General features: G+C 42.7%; 1 protein-coding gene and 1 long non-coding RNA gene across 4 annotated transcripts in view; one reads left to right on the top strand and one right to left on the bottom strand.

Moving 5' to 3' along the window:
- Positions 1–620: 620 nt before the first annotated feature.
- LOC137662226 (uncharacterized) lies at positions 621–3984 on the bottom strand. Its single transcript, XR_011047976.1, has 3 exons — positions 3675–3984; positions 2973–3053; positions 621–1040 (listed from the first exon to the last, which is right to left on the bottom strand). It is a non-coding gene; the product is annotated as an uncharacterized lncRNA (long non-coding RNA).
- A 17-nt stretch (positions 3985–4001) lies between these two features.
- The window catches only part of CSGALNACT2 (chondroitin sulfate N-acetylgalactosaminyltransferase 2), a 34620-nt gene continuing 14879 nt past the window's right edge, over positions 4002–23742 (top strand). For 2 of the 3 annotated variants that reach the window (XM_068398384.1, XM_068398386.1), the window contains exons 1-3: positions 4002–4097; positions 15064–15128; positions 22115–23362. In XM_068398384.1, the coding sequence (XP_068254485.1) occupies positions 22699–23362 (664 nt within the window). In that variant the 5' untranslated portion in view covers positions 4002–4097; positions 15064–15128; positions 22115–22698. Of the gene's footprint in view, positions 4098–4647; positions 4748–15063; positions 15129–22114; positions 23363–23742 lie in introns of those variants that run through there. The other variant, XM_068398385.1, reaches the window with a different exon arrangement.

The raw sequence follows: 23742 nt of genomic DNA, 5'->3' as shown, positions 1-23742 counted from the left end.
TCATTCGAAGACATAGAGGCCAAAAGTCTAAGCACTGCCAAAATCAAAATGTTGCAACAATGCAAAATAAAGGGAACAGTAACAATAAATCTAGGAAGATTACTGCATGGCAGAGTTGCTCTGGTGTGTTGGTACAAAGTAAATTTACATACGCAGTCTCTCCTAAACCTATCATAAGTCAAGAGATGATTTCAGCCTCTAAAGCAATGAAATAAAATATCCAGACCTTCCAAGCACCTTTAATACTCATCGTAGATGCCCCACGATAATGATAAGACAGTGATTGTGTCCTTTTTACTTTGGGAGGTACACACAAAGCAAGCCCTAGGGTAGCCTTTCAGTGACCTGGCTGATGCTCACACTACAACGTCATCATCAGCAGAGCCTGGAGGGTCGAGGTCAGTATTCCCCAAGCCAGACATAAGTTAATTCTACTGTCGTGCACCACCTCTCCTATGACCCCTTATTTCATAGCCCATAGCAACAAGATGTGTTTGTGTAGGACCAGTGACAAAGGGTTATGGAACAAAATTTGGAATAAAAACTCAAAATGAGGATTTTAAGGGAAGAAAATATAAATCAAGATGATTAAAATAATGTAGAATGGTTTATTTCAGGCTATTAAAAATTCTTCATACTTTTGGTTGCATTCGATATCTGTTATAAATAATTTGCAACAATTAAAACAAGGATAAAGACAGCGGTTTCACATGGGATAGTGTTGGAATGGTGCCATCAGTAAGGCTGAGCTGTGGTATTTGACAAAGCGCCCTGTGTCAAGGCAAACTAATGACTATTGTTTGGCCATTAAAGCTCTGAATTTTCAGGCAAAATAACAGACCATTTTTCTTATTCCACATACACATTTCATTTTGGCTCAAGAGGATAAAAGAACAAAAATATCCACTGTTGAAGGATCACTTTTTTTTCTTTTCTCCTTTGGTCTCATTTACATTACTCTTTCACTTTGGCATCGTATTTTCAGATCAGCTCTTCTCTCTTTTTTTCTATTGTTTCTTCCCCTCCAGACCACACATATGCTAAAAAAAAAGAAAAAAAGGCAAGGAAAAAAAAAAGAAAAGAAAAAAAACACAAAACAAAAACCACTAGAGGCTGGAAAATTCTTTTTCGAATCAGCTACTGCCAGCCACTTCCTTTCCCCCAACTGTACCAATTTAAGACCACCGTTCACCAAAGTTTAGCAAAACATTTTTAGTCTGTTTCTATGTCCCTGAAGTAATCATGCTATCATAATATTTTAATTAAATTCAAAGATGTATCACCTACATATATACACCTATTGCTGTCAGATACTAGGTCTGCAAATACCTCTCTAAGAAGAATCCCTAGGCTGAAATGAATTGTGTCTTAAAACACAGATATTTGCTAAATGTTTTATTGCCTGCTTTATTCACAAACTGGGAATTCCTCTGTAGGCCTGTAAGACTAACACCAAATAGGAACTACAACATCTGTCAGCATAAATATAGGTCTGAGTTATGAAGGAATGTCTAATCTTGGAATAGCTCATTCTGATAGAAGAGTCAGGAAGTTATACACAACATCACTGCAAAAACATCACTTCCTGTCTTCCTGTCGTGGTAGACCTCTTAGAGATGACTATGAATACTTAAGTTGTTATTACTAGAGTTTAAGAAAGCTATTCTTCTTTCCTTCTCTCAATCTGAAAAAAAGAAAATAATCTTTCTGGAAGTGAAGGAACTCTGGTAAATAGAGGAAACTGGCACTTAAGAAGAAAAAGTATTTTGTGTACAATCTCCTGTAAGGCACTGTAGAGATCTCCCCACATAGTGGCAACTAGCTTTTGCACAGAAAAGCACTACTTGGGAAGCCTGAAGGACAATGGTCAGAGTCTGGTTGCTCTCTGTAGACCAACCAGTGGGTGATGCGGGGTTCTCAGAGTTTGTTTAATATCTACTTTGTAGAGTTAGTTAATGAAATGAGTAATTTCAGTTACTTCCATTCTGTTATCTTCTTGTACTTCTAAATAATAGTATGTCCACAGAACACTGCAGTCTCCAGTATCAGTAAAATAACACAAGTGTCTAGTAAACTCCTACGCATTTATCACAACACAGAAGACAAGCAGGAGCTGGGAGGTACTCAACAGTCATCTGTAGTATGGAACACTGAAACTTCACGTGAGGTCAGGTTTAAAATAGTAGTACATTTACATACTGTTTAAAAAAAAGAATGAACCCACGTTTACCTAGTTTCAGAAACACATACGTGAAAATCTGAAACCTTCTGATAACTCTTCTCCGTGAGCATCTTCAAATATATTTTTGATGGATACCTAACTTTGACGATCTAGTATCATAACAAGCTTCAAAGAATAGAAAAGTGCCTGCGTGGACGGCCGGTCACACCAGCTAAGCGTGCTTTCCCTGTTAATAGACCAGAGCAGTGAGGTGGAACCTGCCACCAAAGAGTAGTAAGAGAGCTCCCAGTCCATATGGAAAAACCCTGTCTATTTAAAATCACTGTTTATTTTGGGTGTTCCCTGGAAAGACCTTTGTTGCCTGACACCTTGAAATTTAGACTGAACAGACCAGGTCCTTGGACACCCAGCCCTCTCCCAGGCTGTGTGGTATTACTATTTATGAACAAACAGGTTTCCGTCTGCCTGAAGACAAAGGGCTGCTCTGTGCTAAATGGGGAGCAGACCTCGACAGAGCAATAACGTGATAGAGGCGGTGGCCTCTGCTACCGAGAGCATCGGGGGCTCCACTCTGGAAAGCACTTGCTGCCTACCTTTCAGGCAAGTGAACAGTCCCAGGCAAACCAGCAGCGTGATGTCAAGTGGGGGGCGCAGATCTGTACAGAATAGCCCTTTACTTGCTTTTGAGCATGTACGACTGTTTTTGATGAGCAGGGCCAGAAACATTTGATATACAGTCATGAAAGAGCATTACTACCTCACCAGCTTCCTGAGCTGTTCTTGGCCTTACCCTTTTAAGCTGTTACAGGCCACCCTTCATGCAGACAGCTGAAAAGTGTGCGAGATCCTGAGCCTGGCTTCAAGTCAAGCCCTGCAGTACAATAAAAAAATAATATAATGAAATGTTCTTCTGGAAATACAGAACTGTAAATAAATATTTGGGTAAGTAGAAAATAATTGTCAGTAAATTCTGCTTGTTGTACACCCTGTGTCCCCAGTATAAAGGCGATGTCACAATTCTATGGTTTTGTTCGCTGCCCTGCTGCTCGACCTCCGCCAGCCGCGGATCCCCAGGGCTGGCACAGCAGCGTCTGCCGTCCGCACTTCGGTAGTGCCGGGTCGTGCCCAGAGAAGAGCACAAGCACGCTGTGCCGCAGGGTAAGGAACACCCGTCCGGACTGGGTAGCTGTACCCGGCAGCGGGCGGCAGGTCACGAGCAGCACTGCGCAAGCTCTGCCCTCAGCAGCGCGGCCGCTCCCGCTGCGCCCCGCGCAGGGGCGGTTCCCATCGCTGGGACGCGGAGTCCGCTGCGGGCCGAGGCCTGCGGAGGGGCCCCGGCAAGCCGGGCCGCTCTCGCCTGTGGGCCGCGGTGCGATGCGCCCACGGCAGGTCTCCGTGGCCCGTGCGCGGTCCGGGCGGCCTGGGGCGCTGCGGTGACGGGCAGAGCCGCCCAGAGGAGCGCGCCCCGGCAGATCCGCGCGTTGGTTATTACCAGCCACGCGTGGGTGCGTTTGTTACACTCCCAACAACAGCTCTCGGGCACGCGCTTCTCGCCTTCCCGAGGGGCACCAGAGCCCGAGCGCCTCAGCCTCAGGATGCGCGGAGCGAGGCACCCCGGGGCGCTGGGCGGGCGGGAGGCCGCGGGGCCCCGCCGGCCCCTCCCTGCCCTCGCTCCCGCCGCGTTAACGGCGCCGCCGGACTCCCCCACTTCCCCTCCGCCGGCAACCGGGGCCGCCGCCACGGGCGGGGCGGGGGGCGCTCCCACAGCGCGGCCGCGGGCAGCCGGTCCCGCCCCAGAGGCGGTGGGGGGCGGCCGGTGCCGTCCCCTTTAAGGGCCGCGGCGAGGCGCCCCGCCCGCTCATTTCCTAGCGCACAGGAAGTGGGGCTGCGGCTCGGCGGCGGCGGCGCCCGCGCGGTGAGTACGGTCGCCCCGGGCCTCCCGTGCGGCACCTCCCGCGCCCCGCTCCCCTCCCCGGCCCGCTGCGCTCCTCATCCGCCTTCTCCTTCCCTCACCTGCCAGCCGGCCTCGGCCCGCCGAGGGGGCTGGCCCGCGGCCGCCTCCCTGTCGCTGGGGGAAGGTGCCGAGCGGCGCCCCGGGAGCCCGCCCGGCTGGTCGCGGCGGGTCCGTCCCCGTCTGCCGGCCGGGAGCGTGTGGCGGGACTGAGGCCAGCCCGAGCTAACGGCGGCAGCCGGGCGGAGGGGAGCGGGGGGTGCGCCCGGGGCCGGCCGGGAGTGTCCGCCCTGCTCGGCGGGTGGCAGCCGGGCTGGGGGCGAGCGGGCGGGGTCCCCGTAACCCGGACGGCTCCTCATCGCCCTCGTGGCGGGGCCTTACAGCCTAATTCGGGTTTTGTCTTAGCGCTGTCCCAGCAATAAAATTCATCTCTCTTCCTCCTCGCGGTTACGTTTCCATTGTGTTAACCAGCCTTAAATATGCTGGGGAGTGCGCGTGTGGAGAGGCCTCCGGACACCCCGCGGGAGATGCAGCGAGGGTTAATCTCGCCGCAGAAAGCATCATCGCTCCTCTCTGTCTCGCTGAGACCGGGCATAGCTGGTGATAGCGCAGAGGTGGGTGGCCGTAATGTCACCTCCCTGTTCCAGGGCATGGGCCCGCTGGAGATTGCATTTTAACTTGCTCAAACCGCTACAAACCCCAGTTCCTTCCACCAGCCCACCCTTCCCCCTGCCCGAGGTAGGCGAAAGGATGATCAGGAGGTGGCACTTAATCATTCTCAGTGGGATATTCAGACTTGTTTAACTGTGATTTACATCTGCTTTTTTTGTCAGCCGGGTTTTTGCTCAGTAAATTCTGTGCTTTGTAAATTGTGGAAGTTGGAACATTGCGATATTGAACAACAGAAAAAATAAAATTGTATCATTGTTACCAGCCTGTTAGTCCTGAAACAAACTCATTTATTGGAGGAATACTAAAGCAGAAACAGGGGGTTTGCAATTTGCCAGATGGTTTTTAAAGCTGAGCATACAAAAAGTTAAGCTTGATACTACATGTTTTTAGTGAAGTATAATGCAGATCTGCTTGATTAATGTCTGCTTTATTCTGTGGGTTTTGTAGTTTGTGTGTTTTTCTCTTCAGGTCCCTCTATCAGATGGAAATTGAGACACTGATCACTTCTGCTAAGCTTGTAGATGATGGATAAGGACTAAGTGTATTATATTGCTCTGATGGGTAACTGAAGAGCTGCAAAAAAAGTGAGGTGGTTTTAACACAGAGTGAATACCCCTCAAGCTAGGTCATACAGTAAAAATTCTTTCCCCCCCCACCTTTTTTTTTTTTTTTTTTGCTTTATTGGAGGCTGTAAATGCCAGAGCCCGTAAGATGGTTTCTTCTTTTCCAGCATGCACTAGCTGAAAGTTCCTATACTGCCTCAGTGTGTTTGAAGGAAACTTCTGGCTTCCCTTTATTTATGAGCTAGATAGTGAGTCCCCAAACGCTGTCATAGACAGCAGCTTGGAAGTATTCCCAGTAGCTGTCAGTGGAGGTAGATGCGTTTTGCGGATGGGGTATTAGCTATGGGCCTCAATTATACCCTGAGGCTTTGACGGGAGACTCTTGCCAGTAAGTCCTTATAGTAAGGATCAGGAGACCCACACTGAGTGTTGCTACAGCACCACTCTCCTAAACCATCGGTAACCTGAGAGTGAAAGGAAGAACAATGATTTTGAAGTACAGGACTGTATGGCACAAATAGAAATTGTTTAGCTTGTCTGTTCCTGGAGGAAACCCACGAAAACTTCAGTGTGATTAAGATCAGTTGAGCGTGAATAGTTCTTTCCCTTCTTGATCCCATCCCTGAGGTCTCTTCCAACCTGGTTGATTCTGTGATTCTGTGACTTTGTTTCAATGTCTTCCTCAGGCTTAAAAGGGGAATTAAAAAAAAAAACAACTCCAAACCTATCATTAAGGCTGCTGCATCATGGTCAAAGTTGTACCAAGTTATTCTTGAATTTAAATTCTTTGCTTTGAAGTTCCAGCCCCGGGATATGGGTCTTCCCAAGTCAGTGAGAAACACCATCTGAGGGCATAGTTAAATGATAAGTAGCTGTGGTCTGTTGCCAAGAAAACCCACAAGAATATCTGGCACAAAATTTCTACCCCTGTGCCACTGTTAGCTGCTTTCGTGCTTGACAGAAGTGTTCTGTGGACCACTTTGTAAAAAGGATCACCAAAATGTGCTGAATTTTTGGAAAAGAGAAAACTAAACTTGGAGGAGGGAGGGTATGAGAAGTATGAGGCCAGTTTTTTTTTTTTTACTGCAGAAAACAAATTGCACAATATTTTTCTTAACTCTGAAACAGTCTGTCGTTATGAAGCAACCTTCATGACTTGCAGTATTTTCTCTTTAAATAATGCTGAAGCGAAATCATGGAGGTGGGATAAAACTCAGGCTTTGGATAAGGATTTGGGTGGCACTGGAACTGATAATGTGCTTGGCTTTCAGTTAGCTCATCTGTCTTCTACCCTGTTAGAGGACCAGCCCTCCAGAATAAAAGTATGGGAAGAGACCATAATAATTTTGCTTCCGGAAAAATAAAATAACAAATAGACAGGGATTTCAAGCACAAGACTTTCTTTAAAAAAAAAAAAAAATTAAAAAAAGAGTTCTCAAAGGACACAATGGAAAGAAAATGTTTCAGGAGCTTTTGTAAAAAAGAAAAAAATACCGTGCTTTATCTATGCAACTAATTATGTTCTTGCAAGCTTAGTGCTGGAAATGGGAAAATGAAATCGTAACTGACAAGATGTTCAGAAATGTAATGCTTTTTTTGAGGGAATGGGAATATAGTTTTACTTCTGAGTTATAGCCACAGCTTGTAAGAAGAATTTGCAGAAGGGCCCTTCTCACTGTCTGCCAGAACAGTTTCATTTTGAATGATGATTAGAAAAGCCCAGCACTTCCATTAATATTATTGTTTATTAGAAAAATCTGAAAGTGTACAATGACTTTAAAACTATTAATTTCTTTTTTATGAAGCTCTTTTGAGAAAAAAAAAAACCCACAACATTTCTGAAGGCAGGAACAGTACTGCAAGTTGCAACCCTCCTTGTCGAGAATGTCTTCTGGTGCAAAAGGAGTGGGACAGGATACTGTCTGAGGCCTTTTTTAGGTGCATCTAGCTGCTGCTTTCATCTAAGCCTGTTAAAAAATGTTTGTAGTAAGGCTGCGGGTATCTTGTGTATACCTAAAAATGTAGACAGACGGGTTAGGCAGCTTAATATTTCTTGGGTATATTACACCTTGTTGTGTATCTAATCTAAATTGTGGTTCTGATGGTCACTGCTAGCTGAGAAACTTTTTTTAAAAAATTAACTAGATAATCATTGCAAGCTATATGTAGTCAGTAAAGATCAAGGGGAAAGGAAAATGAGCTTTTTTCTTAATCCTGGAAGATTTTGCTGCAAGTGAAAATATGGCATGCTAAAATACATGCGAGAAGCTTGTGCTCTTTCTATGCTGGCACTAAGCTGTCCATACTGCTTCTCTTTTGTGTATGGTAAGGCTGGCAGGAGACACATGCTCTGCAGTTATTTCAGAGTGGAGTATGGTGGGAAGAATATCTTGGAATGATCTCTGCTTTGCCTTACCTGTTTTTGAAGGCTTTTCTGTTTCACAAACCAAATGCTCTAAAACTCTTATTAGTGAGTTCATAAAGCTGGCAAGCCATTGCAGGTGCTGTGAACGTGAATGTGAGCGTTGGAAAGAGAATCAATGGAGCGTCAGTGTTTCAAAGCAAAGCTCAGAGCATCCAAATATGACTTGAGGCGAGGAAGCTATCGTGAGGAAATCTTGCACATACTTTTTTTATCTAACCATTTCCTGCCATTCTTAATCATCTCCAACTGTAATCAAAAATAACTATGGTGATTGGCATGTTTATTCATTAGCGTCTGCCTGCAGTACATGCACCTTCCAGCACCATGCTCCTCTTGGGTCTAGTCGCTTCCTTTAGCCCCCACCGTGGTCCTGAGGGGCTCTTGGTGTGGACCCCATCTGCCTCCCCAGCCCGCACTGGCGGATGGCTGTGTCTCCTCAATAGGTGCATTTGAGGATCTTGTTGGCAGCTGTGCTGATGGGTGACAGAAAGGGCAGGTCTGCCTGTGTTTTTCACCTTCTTCCTCCTTCGTATTAAATCTGTCACCAGTGGAGTGGGTGGGTGATAAAGGGCAGGTCTGTCTCACTGTTTTTCTTGCCCTTTCTTCCTCCCCCGTACTAAGTGGTGCTGTTTCACTGGTGAAGCAGCTTCTGGAAGAGGATCCTTCTTCTTTATGTTATTGGGCTTTCTGGTAGGGATGTCACTTAGGGCAGCTGTCTGGAAAGCCTGGATCAGCACCCGATGGCCAGCATACGTGTACTGCTGGTGCCGGAAGTGAGTGTTCCTAGCAGCTTCTCTACTATGGCCAGAAATGACCAAAATTGTCAGTTAATTCATTACTTCGATAGATGAAGGGGTAAGAACCTTTACCCATGGGAGTTTGAGTGCAAGTACACAGCAAGTGACTAGAGAAAACACGTGCACAGCTCACGTAGTGCAGCCATCTTGGCAGCGTAGGGATGGCTGGGCTGGCGCTGGGAGAGGGCTGGGCAGGCAGACACATTTGGCACTTGTTCTCCCAAAAACTAAGGGAACTAATTTTACTCTTCTGTGATGTACTGCAGGGAATTTCTGTTAAAGTAAACTGATATTCCAGTTGTGAAAAAAACAGAAGTAAAATTCTTTCATGGCCGATAAATCCTCTGGAGATGGGTCCTGCCACATACTTAATGGCTGTCACAGGCAACAGTCCTCTCATTGAGCAACATAACTCAAGACTGGTTCTCATGTATTCAAAGCTAAAATAATAAGACAATGCAGAACAGCTAGGAGTTAAAGGTAGACTTAGAAATACAATACTTGCACGTATTGAATATTTCCAAGTGAAATTGCTGAACAGGTTAGGTTTTTTTATCCCTATATAGATATCTGCTTCTCGTATTTAACTTTGACAAATGAACATCAACCACAAAAGGAGGTTAACGTGTCTGCACTGTTAATCATGCATTTTGTCGAGACAGTAGATAAGGGCTTTCATAAAAAGCAAAATTGTAGGACACCCGAGTTCTCCAACAGGTTGTGTACAAAGCTAGGCTAGTTTTTTATTAACGTATTAGGATTTGGAAATCAGGGTGATGAGTCCCACATAATCTTGTAAGGAAAAAGTGCCCTAGTAATTTTTCAGATGCCAGTTGCAAGAGAAAGACATGGGAGGACAGTTTCTAGCTTGCAGGTGTGTAGTTGCAGGAAGCTGTGAGAGTTTAAAGGTGATGGATGATTCTGTTTGTAGATGTTGTGGGTATATCCTATGGCATTTAACATGTGATAGTTAACTGTAGCAAGGTAGCTAACCAGCCAGATTTTTTTTCTACTCCAGTGTCCCTGTCTGGTGTTTGCAAATGTGTCTCTTTGTAGAAACAGTAGAAATAATACTTAAACAATTCTTCTGGGTTGAGTTTGTCTTGCTTTTGCGAGGGCAAGTGTTGAGCAGCGATGCATAGGAAGGAACTGAAGCTCGTTGGGAACACTGCTGCATTAAAGCAGTGGAAATGCATTAAAACAGAGGAGAGGAGGTAAAGGAACTTGTGTTTTGAAGCACACTCTGAAAATACAAAATGCTAGTCTTGAGCACAGTTTAGTCTCTGGAATTATATGGAGCACATAGTTTCTATGAAATCAAATCTGTCCTGGAAGAGTGTTTTGGGTGATAGCTTTCAGGTGATGTGTGGTAGCACTTCTGCTGTCTCTTAAAGGTTTCCCCAAGCTGTGGTGTCAAAAATGATGAGACGCTTGTCAGCACTGTTGGTACTACACACAGCCCCAGGGGCAGCAGATGGTTTCTATGTCTTCCTAGTGCTCTGGTAGTGTAAAAATCAAGACTGCTGAGTGATAGTTTAGTCCATCTTCCACGTGATCTGGGAGCTTCTGATATGGATAAGTCTTCTGAAGAAGAGACGTACAATTTGCAAAGCAGGAGGATGAGTATCGGTTGTGGTTGGTGCCAGCTAGACAGAGGCTGGCACGACTGGTGTGCCTGCCCCTTCCCAGCACAGTTGGGAAGCAGTGCTCCAGTAAGATGTCTGTACAGGGCAAGCTCTGCCCCACTGCTCCCAGTGTTTGGAACAGGACTGAGTTTTAACATCCAAAATGCTGTATTAGGTTCTGCTTTTAAGTGCTACTAAGCATGTTTCTTTAAGTTGTTTTTTGGGTTTTTTTTTTTCAGATTTCAGACATAATCCAGTGACTGTGAATTTATTGCATTTAATCCTTCAGAGCTGCTCCTTAGTTGTGTAAGGTCCTGAGCTTCTATTGGAGTTTTACCTAGCTAGATGGAGCGGTGGAAGTGTGATAGGGATTTAAGTCAACTGTCTGAAGGGGCAAGATGAGAAAGTAACAAAGCTTTAAACCAATGTTAAAATAGCATAATAGAAGTTGCTGCCAGCAGGACCATGTGTCAAATGTGGCACTTTGAGTAGTTTGCGACAAGTGTCTGTGGTAGCAACCTTAATGTCCCTGCTGTGAAGCAAAACTAGCAAAAAAAAAAGCCAGTGGAATATGAGCACAACAGAGGAATGGCACAAGGAACCTGCAAAAACTTTAAGAGGTTTACAGAAACTCCTGGCTTCTCTCCCCTCCAAATCATGTTCATATCTTTCTGAAGAGAAGAGGAGGAAAGATGGTCCAGGTTGTCCAAGGACTGACTTCAGGGACTTGAAAAACAAAACAAAGAGAGATGGAGCAGGGTAATGCGAAGTGTTGAGTGATTGATGTTTCTATTTTTTTATTTGTCATACTGTGTCTTTTTCAATGCAAGGCAACTTAAGGAAAAAAAAAAAAGACAACAAAACGAATATCCAGATAGATAGTTCTGACAAGCTGCTAGCTTCTCTGCTTTCAGTGAAGCTTGGTATTGCTAGACCTTTAAGAGTACGTTGATGCTTAGTTATTATGTCAAATTGAAAAATTACAGATGACATAATGTATCTAGTTGTGCTTCTGGAACGCACCAGATGTTTCTCAATGGTTTGGCATCCAGCTTTCACTTCTGGTGACATATTCATGGCTGATCTGTTGTGCTGAAAGCAGAACCTAAACTAGTATGCTGATTTTTAGCCATTCTAAAAATATTTGTAGGTTGTGTTCCTGCTTCAATCTTAGATTCATGGACTGAGGAATAGCAAAATGAGCCCAGTTTTGAATACCACGTGATCTTAAGCTAGCTGGTTCAGTTTATTTAAGAAAAACTTCAGGGTGATTGATTTTCAAGGCAGCATTTTTCTCAGGATTTCTGTATCAAATTGTATTTTAATCTGGTTTTAGATATTTTAAAACTCTCAAGCCAAACTACCAGTTGGACAAAATGCACAGAAATGTCTTGCAGTGGTCACTTCAGGAGGAGTATTGCTCTTCAGACTTGCAATGAAGAGATTTCTATGCAAATATTACTTGGTCCAGGGTACCCCGCACAAAATTTGGCAACAAATCATAACTTTAATGAGAAAGTTGCTGTGGTACTACTTGGTGCGTAGTTATTCAGTGAAACTTCTGAATGAAATTTAAATCAATTGCCTTTATACGGTTCTGCTTTTAAGACTGATATTAATAGAAGTCTGAAAGTCTTTTTAAGAAAGATTCAGGTGCACTTGAGAATTTAACTTCTCACTGTTTTCACTTCAACTGCTACAGCTTCCTCATAGCCTGAATTTGTAGCTCCTTGAAAACAGTATAGCTCTTACCATAGAAAAATTATAGAAAATTAAAAAATCCATCTCTTCCACAGGATCAAGCCTCTAACTGCTTTTTAAAATGCTGGCTCATTAGCTCTGCAACCGTTAGAAAGCACACCCTGGGTAAGGACTGTCCTTCTCCATCTCTTCTTTTGATGGGGTAAAAAAAGAAGTCTGTATATGATAACCAGCTGTTAGGTACCGTTGAGAGCTTCAAAGGGAATCTAGTTTGCTCTACAGCATGTCAGATTTGCTTTAGAAGTGTAAAGAAACTCAATTCATGACCTCTCTTCTTACCTTCCACAGTGGGAAATGTTCCACTGGCTCTATGTGTGAACTTGGATAGCAACTATCCTTTAAAAATAGTACAAGAGTTTACATATATTGGAATATATATTTTTCACTATGCTCAGGGTACAGTAACTACATTGTCTCAATCTCCATACATAGAGAACTAGATAATTAAGAGATGTGAGAAAACAGAAGAGGACTTGATTCTGAGAACATAGATATGTTACACTTAGGTGAAGTGATTCCAAGAAAACCACATAATTCTCAGCTCTTTGTTTTTGCTTGCTACCATCCCCACAATGGACAATTTCAGTCATTGAAAGCCCAAGTGTTTGGGCTTTTTAATAGAAAACAGCATCAGTGAAAACATAGGTATGCTGTGCAAATGCTATGCACCTGAGCTGGGGTCACTAGTTACATTTTACTGTTCTGTTGCATTTGCTGGAGCATGTGCATCTTGTATGGGGGAAATACTTAGCTGGGGCCTCTTAAGATGCTTAGGCACTTTGGGTGTATAAAGAGTATTTTACCTTTCCTCATTCACTCTAAGGTGATGCACTTTAAGTGTAACTGTTTTTTCTGTCCTAAACTAGACTGTTTTCCTGAACAAAACCCCCTCCTACAGCATTACCTTTTTGAAGACTACAGGGCATCATAAGTTTTTTTTCTGCGTCTTGCTGCAGCTGTTGCTCTGTTGTACTGAAAGGAGTATAAAGATTTTGCTGCATGTGCTGTAATAGACTGCTGTGCATCCTTGAAGATAAGCTAAAGTTGCTATAAGAACTGTGACTTAGTTTTGCTTAAGCTATCCTCACAGTAATGCAGCTGTCCTTTTGCACTTCATCGTCTGTGTAGGGTTATGTGCACTGTTTGGAGGTTCTGGCAGCCTTCAGGGACCAGACTGGAGTACTGCCATCGATTGGGTGATGTTGCTCAGGTGGCATGCCCTGCACCAGGAACCCGCCTCACTGTCATGTTACAGTTGCCCATATAATTTATGCAGTCCCTCATGGATAGTATGTTGTTAATAAGGTTATTGTAAAGCACATAGTAAAAGTAGGTTGGATTCTTGCCTAATGCTCATGTAGAAAAATGACTTATCATTTATGAGATTTTAAGAATACCAGTAGAAAGTGCTTCCCTGATCATTGTAGTAAGGTAGCTACTTGTACTTCTGTTCCATTTCTAGGTGGAACTTTAACAACCTATAGGGCAGGCAAAATACGTGTAGTCATATTGTACTGCTGTTCCTTTAATTCCCTTTACAATAAGGGGAAGAAGACTTGCTTCTCTTAAGTTTGGAGTTTGTGGGGTTTTTGCCATGTTTAAAAAGAGGAATAGTGCCTACAGCAATGCAGAAACCCACAAGCTAAATAGTATAAACTACAGGAAAAGGCGTGTAAAATAGAAAAGTTATTTATCTATGGAAGCTGAAGGTAGTGAGTCTTTCAGGATAGCTATTCAATAATGATTTTAAAAACAAGCAAGCAAGCAAAAACAACTCCTTCAGCTAGTCTTACCTAGGACATTTTACCTAGCTTCTTTCTTGCCAAGCAGATGCCCCTCTTCATAAAAACAGTAAAGTTACTATGAGTTGACTTTTAGTTGCTGGCCTTATCTGAAATAGGATAATACTGACCAGCATAGTTAAGGTGTAGCTGGTTCGGTTTCAAGTTCCAATTTAAATTCAGCAGTTTCCAGACAAATGGACTTGCTCTGGCTTTGCTGAAGCCGAAGCAGGGCTCCTATTCATAAGCTCATTGCTTACTTTGGGTTAGGTATAAAGTAAAGAATGTGAATAATGTTGTTCTTTCATTTGTCCACTTAACTATGTACTGGATTTGGTTTTGTGTAGGAACAACAATGCCGGGACATATGATAACTTGCTTGCTTCTCTAACTTATGGGAAATAAAACTGCTTCAGCAAAAGACCATTTTTCTTCCTCGTTATTTCACAGTAGATTATGTAAGAATTGCATTTAAAACGTTTCAGTACGGTTAATGTTTCCTTCGTTTGAGGCTGGCAGCATGACTACTTTTTCTGGGGACTGTTGTGGCAAAAATATCATAATTTCTAGGTTGTTGGGTATCACTTTCTGCTTACTTTCTCTGCTACGTTAGCTGTAGCACTGAGAACAGAGACAATAAAACCCATATTATTTCCTATTCTGTTGGCTCGGCATGCTAATTTATCTGTTGGTAATATTCGCGGGGTGGAGAAGGGGTATGTGGTGCAGGGGCAGGACAGGTCCTTCCCACAGCCGTGAGGGTCTGTGATGCTATTGTGAAAACATGCCAGTGAACTTGTTCTTCATAGGCTAAACCTCGGTAGACTCGATCTTAACGATAATTGAATTCCACTATTAAAATGAAAACCTACTCTTTTCTATGTTTTCTTCTTAAAGAAGGTTAGTATAAAGTGTGCTGCTTCAGTTGCACCTTCTGAAAAGATGCAATTAATTAAAGATGCACCATCTGAAAAGATGCACCATCTGAAAAGATGCATCTTCTGAAAAGATGCAATTAAAAAGGCAGAATTTCTTATCAAAAAAGTCTCTCTCTAGTGTTGAGTGAGTTGGTCTATTGCATGAAACAAGGGAGATAAGAAACCCCGTATACCTTCCCCGTGTGCTGAAGTCTCTAATGTAACAGTGGAAACTTGGGGAGGGCAAGTCTTAATTTTATTTTGGAGTACAGCATTTCTGCTGTCAAAAACACAATGTTGCTTTTGTAAAATAAACTATTTGTATTATTTTTGGAGTAATAAATCTTGTGATTGTTGTTATCCATCACTGAAGTAACTTTTTCCTACAGGTTCCCATGCCTGAACTACTTGTTCCTGGTGTACTGTGAGTACTACTATGATCCTTGTGCCAAAGGTATGAATTTTTTTCTTCCCATTTAGGAACTAAACAAATGTCTAAAGTTACCTATTGCAGATACGCTTAAGCACTTTATAATTCATCACAGGCTCTTCATAATGTATACAGTAGTTCTTTTGTTGACTGTGCAGTGCAGGTTTTTTCCATGTCCTTAATTAAAAATGAAGTAAGAAGCTCAGTGATCGGTGTGCAGTCATCATTGTCCCCCTACCCCTCCGTGGGACTCTGGCTTTGGCAGTGTTTCACAGTGGGAGTTTGTAACAAAGAAAGCAGAGAGGGACAAAAAAACCCCAAACCTGTGAGTGACTAAGAGCAGTGCTAAATTGATAGCTCAGCATTATCCCAGGTTGTTAGCTGATGAGCAGCCAGGTGAGGCTGGCTGCAGTAACATGGACGACTGCATATCTGATACTGTTTGGAGTCTGCTGCGTGACTGATGGACACGAGCCGAATGCACCTGTTTTTCGTATTCAGCAACCAAGGCGAGCTGAGAAGCTTCTAAAGAATTAAGGATCACAGATTTTGAGGTTGAGTTAGATCTGATGCAGCGCTACAGGCTGGGGGAAGAGTGGTTAGAAAGTGGCCCAGCAGAAAGAGACCTAGGGGTGCTGATCGATAACCGGCTAAACATGAGCCAGCAGTGTGCCCAGGTGGCCAAGAAGGCCAATGGCATCCTGGCCTCTATTAGGAAGAGTGTAGCCAGCCGGTCTAGGGAAGTGATCGTCCCTCTGTACTCGGCACTGGTGAGGCCACACCTTGAATACTGTGTCCAGTTCTGGGCCCCGCACTTGAAGAAAGATGTTGAGGTGTTGGAGCGAGTCCAGAGGAGGGTGACCAAGCTGGTGAAGTGTCTGGAGGGTCTGACCTACGAGGAACGGCTGAGGGAGCTGGGGTTGTTTAGCCTGGAGAAGAGGAGGCTCCGAGGTGACCTTATTGCAGTCTACAACTACCTGAACAGAGGTTGTAGTGGAGTGAGAGTCGGCCTCTTCTCCCAGGCAACTAGCGATAGGACAAGAGGACGTAGCCTCAGGCTTCGCCAGGGGAAGTTCAGGTTGGACATGAGGAAGCATTTCTTTACAGAAAGGGTCATTAGACATTGGAATGGGCTGCCCAGGGAGGTGGTGGAGTCACCATCTCTGGCTGTGTTTAAGAAAAGAGTGGACATGGCACTTAGTGCCATGGTCTAGTTGACAGGGTGGTGTAGGGGCAGCGGTTGGACTCGATGATCCCAGAGGTATCTTCCAACCTGATTGATTCTGTGGTGGAGAGTTGATTCTGTCACCTAGTCTCCCAAGGCAGATGTCTTGTTGTTTTGTTTTTTTTTTTTTTAACTCTTGGACTTCTGGTTTAGAACTGCAATGTCTGGTAAAATAACCTTCTGCAGAAACGGCTCTGTCCTGTTGAAGAGTGCTGGTGTGTATTCTTACAGGGTTGGTCCTATACAGTGTTGTCCATGTGAGCATGCCGAGGTAGTATGCCATGTGATGGGAATGCTGGGAAGGTACAGAGGAGGACAGGAGGAAATTTTGATGAAAATTGTAAGATGTAGCTGGAAAAAAAATTCACTTTAGTGTCAAGTCAGCTAATGCGAGTAGCAAAGCTGAAGTTTTGTGCTTAGGAACTGAACTTGCATGTTGTGATGAATTGGAACAGTGTATTATGCTCTAAACTTTGAAAAAGTTGAAAATAAGCTGCTGCTTGTGCCTGATGTGATTGATTTACCGTGGGCAGTCACTGTGATGTGTATAAGCACAACTTTTGAATTCTTCAGGATTTATTATTAAACTGGTAAGGTCTACAATAGTTTGTGATTATTTTCACTTTCCTGCTGATTTTCTTGAATGTAGATCTTCTCTCCATAAACTGATAGTGGCTATCAACTTCTCTCCTGTCTGGCAGTGCGTGTGAGTGTGCTTGGGAGGCAGAGATGTGGCTGAAAGCAAATCAGATGGTGGAATTGTGATAAAAACATGTTATTTACAGTCAGTCCAGTGAGGGTGAGATACTAGACTAAAGATTAGTTTTCTGTGGAAAGTGAGAACTATGGCCCCTAACTCTTCTCTTGGACTTTTTTCTTCTCTGCTTTGCTTTTCCTTTTCTAATAACCTTCCCAACAGCAGAAAAATCTGACTTTTGTACTCGTTTGACTAGAGCTGTATAATAAAGCCCTGGACAAATTTCTTTGTGTCTTTTCTGAAGCTACACCTTTAGTGGAGTGTCTAAGCAGAGGTGATGTGTTTCTGTATACTTAAGGTATGATTTGAGGTTTCTTGCTCTAGGGTTTATGCAAAGATTGTCCGCGACAGCAAAGACGGCCGACTTGCTTTGTGTTGGTTTCAGCAAGTGAGAAAATAACTGTGCACGCAGTGTTTCTCTAGTGTTCACAAGCAATTCTGTTTTCAGTGACACTGTCCTTCAGAATAAGATAGAATATTCAAGGGATGATATTGGACCTTATGTTTTCATTGTATGACTTGCCAAGGATAGAAGTATGTGTGTGTGGAGGGGGTTTGAGACGGTGAATATCTGTGGCATCTGGGTGAAATTATGAACAATAAAATAACTATGAAAATCAGCTGGAATTTCATAAGCAGTTAAACTATGACCATCTACGGCATGCTGAATGAAAAGGACATGTCTAAAGTAGAACGTGCTAAAATGAGGAATGTCCGTACAGTCTGGCATGAAGCAAGTGCATACTGAATTAGGTCACTGCTTTAAGTGTGGATGTTTCCCCTCTTTAGAAAGATGTACTCATCCTTTGCAACACGGGACCAAAACAGAGTGCTAATATAACAAAAACAAATTTAAAAGTATTTTCAATTAGCATTCTGGTCTATTCCCTTGTGCTTAGAGAATCAATGAGCTGTTTTGTAAGGAACAGAAACATTTCCATAGTTGAATATACATAAGGCCCTGGAAATGCAGAAAGAATAACAACCAGTTGCTTCTGGAAAACTTGCAAATCTTTATAAGCATTGTATAAGCCTCAGATGTCTCGTTCTTTGGAGATCATAGGGAGTGTTGCAAATAGACTTCTTTGAAAGAATTGAAATACAGTGAAATATCGGCATGTGCAATTTAAAGATTTGGAACTTAATCTTTAAACACTGAAATACTGATCCTGGGGACTTCTGCATGATTACTTATTTCCTGGTAATCTTACTTTTTTTTCTTTTTAATGAACTTCAGAATGTACCATGTGACACTGAATTACTTTTCCTATTGTGATTCTTGGGATCCTGTGTGCTTTTGCTAATTATGGGGTTCACAGACTGCTTTCCCTTGTAACCATCTTCTACAGCTTGGGAGTAGTTACTGGAATTCCTAAAATAGTGCTGTGCCAGACCTAATTAATATAAAATTTGGGTTGTAAATATGCAAAACTAGTGCTTTTCTGAAAAGAGAGGCTAGTGAAATGGAGGACTTGTAAACCCTCCTTTTCTGATGGGGTGAGAATAAAGATTCTTATGGGCTTCACTCACTCCTTGAAGGATGCAAGATGAAATCTGTGTCTGACTCCTTTATGATAACTCTTCTCAGCAGAAGTAAGACTGGGGGTGGGGGAGATGTCCAAATCAGCTCAGTCCCCACTGCTTTAGCAAACTAACTTACCTCTTCAGCTCTCCTTGTGCAATTTAAAATTGTAATGTTGCTTAACGTAACTGATTGCACAAACATTCCTTGCCTTTAAAGGCCACAGGGAAGCTGTAGTGGGAAAAACGCCTGTTCTTCATGGTGTCGTGCAAAAACTGTCAAAGGTAAGTAGGCAGGGCCTATGTCTGTGCAAAAAAGCTGTCCTGTTAATAAGATTGTCGCTAGCTCACTGGAAAAGGGTTTCAACTAATGAGGGAATAATTATAGCCTAGAAGGAAAAGAACCAGTGAGCTCTCTCCAGCCCGCCATGTGTAGTTTGCATTGCTTCAGAAATGGCTGTTTCTCTCCCCTAAGCACCCCTTAAGGCAGTGCTCCACAAAACAGCCCTCTCGTGTAAACAGGTGAAGCGCCAGTAGGAAGGCTCAGAAATCTGCAGTTATTCATAATCTTTTGTTCTGGCATTGGTGATGCAAACAGCAAGTCCCTGCGGAGGCGTGCTGACTTTCTTAATCCATGCTTACCGTAATGATGTACATTTGGCCACAGTTAACAAAGTTATTAAGAACGGAGTTGTTCTTTCATTGCCCCCTGCTATTGTCTGAGGGAATTTTAATCTGCTGGTACATTGTGTCCTCTTGACACTGCATCAGGAAATCTGTTGTCACTTGCTTCTAAGACATGAATGAGACCTAAAGAAACTTAGTGACTCATCGAAGTTGAACACAGGGCAATTTATTGGTAGAGCAAGAACTGAATAAAAGCCTGCTAGGCTAATGTCCCAGCTTCAGGGGTGTCTATTTATCACTTAACAACAGTTAGTGATTGTTTAAAGCCCATGGGGGTAGGAGATTGTGTGACTTAGGTGGCTTTAAGTTAGAGGTTCAGTGATGAACCAAATCTGGCCATGGTTTGCAGCTGCCTGCCCTACCCATTATCAAACTCTACCATGGCAGCCCAAATAATCGCTTAAGACAGTCTTAACTAGAAATACTAGCTTCTGCTTTCTAGTACATGCTTTCATTTTTATCCTGTAAAAGCGAGGAGAAAGGTAAAGGAAAAACACAAAGCTCTCTTCATGTCCTGCCGAGCTGTAAGACTCAGCCTTGTTTCCTATCCTGTCCCCAGTACCAAAACTTGAAAAGCTGATTTCTGTAGTGATACAGTAGCTGTGTTTGTGTATACAGAGATGCAAAAATGCTGTTGTTCTTGACAGCACTAATAAGGCTGTGCAGTGAAAAATAGTTGGGACTGGATTTGTCAATGCTTTATGCAAATCAGGGAGTTTGGTCATTTTTCAATATGCCTTGAGGGATCTAAGATGTGCCAGCTTCTGCATGGAGTAGCTTTAGTACAGTCTAGCATTTTTCTAGGTTTAAAGAAACATATGGTTCTTTGGTATTAATCGTGGCTTCACCTCTTATGGTTTAAAAGAACAAGAATTCAGGAAGAAATATGAAAAAACATCATATAAGCAACTTTGTACTAAAGAAAGCTTGGGATGATATTACATCATTTCTGTGAACTGGTTTTATCCTGTAGATTGTTTTTTCTTCTGTCTCCCTTGATTCACCACATCTGGACCCTGGTCAACAGTCTGAGGATACATCTGGTGTTGATCACTCTTTATAGGCATTTAACTTGCATTTATATAATGTTGTGTTTGTGCAGTGAGGAGTGACTAACTTCTGTCTTACTTGGACTTAAAAGGATGTAATCTAGAATTCAGTTGAAAAACCTGTTACTTTGTACCAAGGTATTCACTAGCTTTACATGAGTGCAAAAAGCTTCAGTTTCAGGTAACTGTTGCCTTTAAGCTGCTGCATTAAGAATTTCTACATAATGGATCTAATTTATTCATGAACGGGGTCATAGGCAGGGACTTTAGCACTAGAAATACTAATAACTGCTTCAAGCAGTCCTGTAGACTTCAGCTGGACAGCTCTAAGGTGTGCAGCTCTTGCAAAACTTAGCATGACTGACATGCATGCAAACTTAGGATCAGCTGTCGCAGGCGTTGGTGTTAGTGGTATGAATAAATTTCTTATCTTTCAGGCCTTGTTATTGGAACTTTATTGCAAATGAGGATGCCGAATATAATGATACCATTGGTATGTGGTACCTGATTCTCACTAAAGCAATATCCCAATGCTGGAAGCCAAATGGGAAGGGAGAAATGTCGCAGGGATGTAATCAGGCAGAGGCATTGCAAGGTGTTTGTTGTAAACACGTGGAGTGCATCATGGCACCGTGACTTATTTGCAAGGATGGAGGACGACAGGGTTTGTGGCTGCTGGTGGTCTCAGACAACAATCTGTCCAACCCATATATAAGGAGTATTGGGGGGGGGCAATTTTTTTCTAATCGCACAGGCTTACTGAAACTAAACTGAAGTTACTCAAGTCGTACAACTTCCCCCAAACAATAATTACACAACGCAGTCAAAATGGTTGTAGAGCTAATAGATCCCTGGATAAATTTTAATGAGCTTCACTTACTTTCTACAACCAAGTTTTAAATGAAAGTATTTTATTAATGTTAGACTAACATGCATTGAGCTTCTTAGCTCTTTATGCTGTCGTTGAAGAGGCCCGTAAATGGTTTTGCTGGCTATTGTTGCTGAGTAGGATTTTGGTATCCCCCACTTCTGTGACTGTGGTCTTTCCCTGGTCTTTGCCTCTGAGCTGGTTTGATCAGTGGTGTAAGAGCGTGACCCATGCAAATGGTCAATGCCTCTTCACTCTAGCCTAACCAAATCAAAAGGTGGAAATGTTAGTGAATGGATCGTCTGAGTCTCGCTTTCATCAGTCGGGAATTGGGATTTGAATTTGAATTTCTGTTGAATTTGACCTGTTCTGAAATGCTGCTTCTGTGAACTTTGATATTCAAATCTGCAATACTTTATTGATGAGTGAATAGTTATTCCCTAAAAAGATATTTACTTAAAGTAAAAGCAAATGGAAATGCAAGCTTCTGCAGCTGCCTCAAAATAGTTTTTGGAACTTTTTTTTGGTTTAGAGGAGTAATAAGGGCATAGGTTTCGTTGGTGTTTTCTTCCTCCCACAGAGGAAAACAAAACAAAAAAACAAGAAGGAATGGGGGAGTTAAAACAAATGAAACTTGATGACACTAGAAAAGCCTTTACTGCTTTAGCTAGCTATGTGAAAAATGTATTTCATTAGACTGTCCATATTGCTATTTTCCAGACACTATGTCAAAAGGAATCACTGATGGGTAATGCAATGGAAAGAAATAATGTTTTCTCTTTCTCCTTTTCCCACCCCTTCCCCCACCAATCCTTTGCATCCATGTGTTGCAACTTTGCTCATGTGTTTTCCAAATGACCAGCTGCTTTGTAGTTCTAATGTGCACCTTTCTTTTAATTTTAGGTTCTGTCTTCATTTTGCTGACTCAAACTGCAGATTCCACAGAAAGGAGGAGAAGTGGAATAAAATACTCAAGTGCCAGAGGAAAAGCCAGACTAGCCAATGAAAATTACTGTTATGGAACTGTAGACTGCTCTCACACATAGTGGGGGAAAAAAATTGGTGTCCATTCAAAGCTTGTAAAATTACTTTTTCAGACTTTCCTCACTGAACTTCAAATAGGCTAAAACCCTTCAACTAGGGTTGAATTAGGAAATGGAACTATGACTCCTTGCTGGTGTCTTCCATCTTCCTTCCCCTCTGCAGGGTATTTTGTCTGAGGTAGGAAATCCTGAATAAATTGTATGGCGTCAACCAAGCTTACAGTTGATGGTTATGGATGACATAGGAACTTCAGATTTATGTCTCTGCAATGACACCTGATTAAGGCAGAGGTTGAAAACTGCTCATCAACTACTTTATCAAAACTTGTAGTAACTATTACAGTCATGCTTTCTCTCTCTTTCTAAGATTTGAACTTTGGGGGGGATGTTCCTTGGAAGGCATGAGCAGATAAGTCATCTTTTTGGACTGGAAATGGAAATAATATGAGAATGCCCAGAAGAGGCTTAGTAATTCAAGCCAGGACTCGTTGGCTATTAGTGGGCCTTGCTTTACTGTTCAGTTTAGTCTTGCTCATGTATTTGCTCGAGTGTGCTCCACAAACAGATAGTAATGGATCTCTGCCTGGTATTGTAGGGGAAAACATGGGTAAAGAATACTATCAAGCTCTCTTGCAGGAACAAGAAGAGCATTATCAAAACCGAGCTATGAGTCTGAAACGTCAGATTGCTCAGTTAAAGCAAGAGCTTCAGGAAATGAGTGATAAATTGAAATCCCTGCAGGAAAAAAAGAGCCCCAAAGTCAATGGTTTGAACTACCAGGGCACCAAAGAACAAGCATCCAATGATCTTCTAGAGTTTCTTCATTCCCAGATTGACAAAGCTGAGGTGAGCATGGGGGCCAAACTGCCTAGTGAATATGGCGTCATTCCTTTTGAAAGCTTTACGTCCATGAAAGTATTCCAGTTGGAGATGGGGCTCACTCGGCATCCAGAAGAGAAACCTGTTAGAAAGGATAAACGCGATGAATTGGTGGAAGTTATTGAGGCTGGCCTAGAAGTTATCAATAATCCAGATGAAGAAGATGGACAAGATGAAGATGATGGAGTAGGAGAGAGGCAGCTGTATAGTGAAAATGATTTCATAGAAGGTATGTTTATTACATGCTTTCCAGTTGTTAACAGAATGTCACAACAGGCATTTAATGGTGTTTGTATTTATAGGGATTTTACCTACTTGAATGTAGTCTTGAACAGTAATTACACAGCAAGAACCTTTATTTCTAATGATGAGAATATTACTGCTTCATTATGTTGTGTTTTGAGTAGGGAGCAAGAAATCCATTTCAGAAGAAGGCTTACCACAAGAAGTGTACAGGGAAGCTGTATCCACTTAAAATACTGAGGCATTCATAATTGATTGTAGCTGAAGTCAGGGTGATACAACTGCTTATGGTACTAAATAACTGAAAGACTTTCAGTGAAACTGGTGGCAGTGGCAGGGAGAAACTGATTCATCTCTCTTGTTCCA

The sequence above is a fragment of the Nyctibius grandis genome, chromosome 4 (assembly GCF_013368605.1).
Source record: "Nyctibius grandis isolate bNycGra1 chromosome 4, bNycGra1.pri, whole genome shotgun sequence".
Classification (NCBI taxonomy): Eukaryota; Metazoa; Chordata; class Aves; order Nyctibiiformes; family Nyctibiidae; genus Nyctibius; species Nyctibius grandis.
This window is presented reverse-complemented; position numbering and strand designations above follow the sequence as displayed.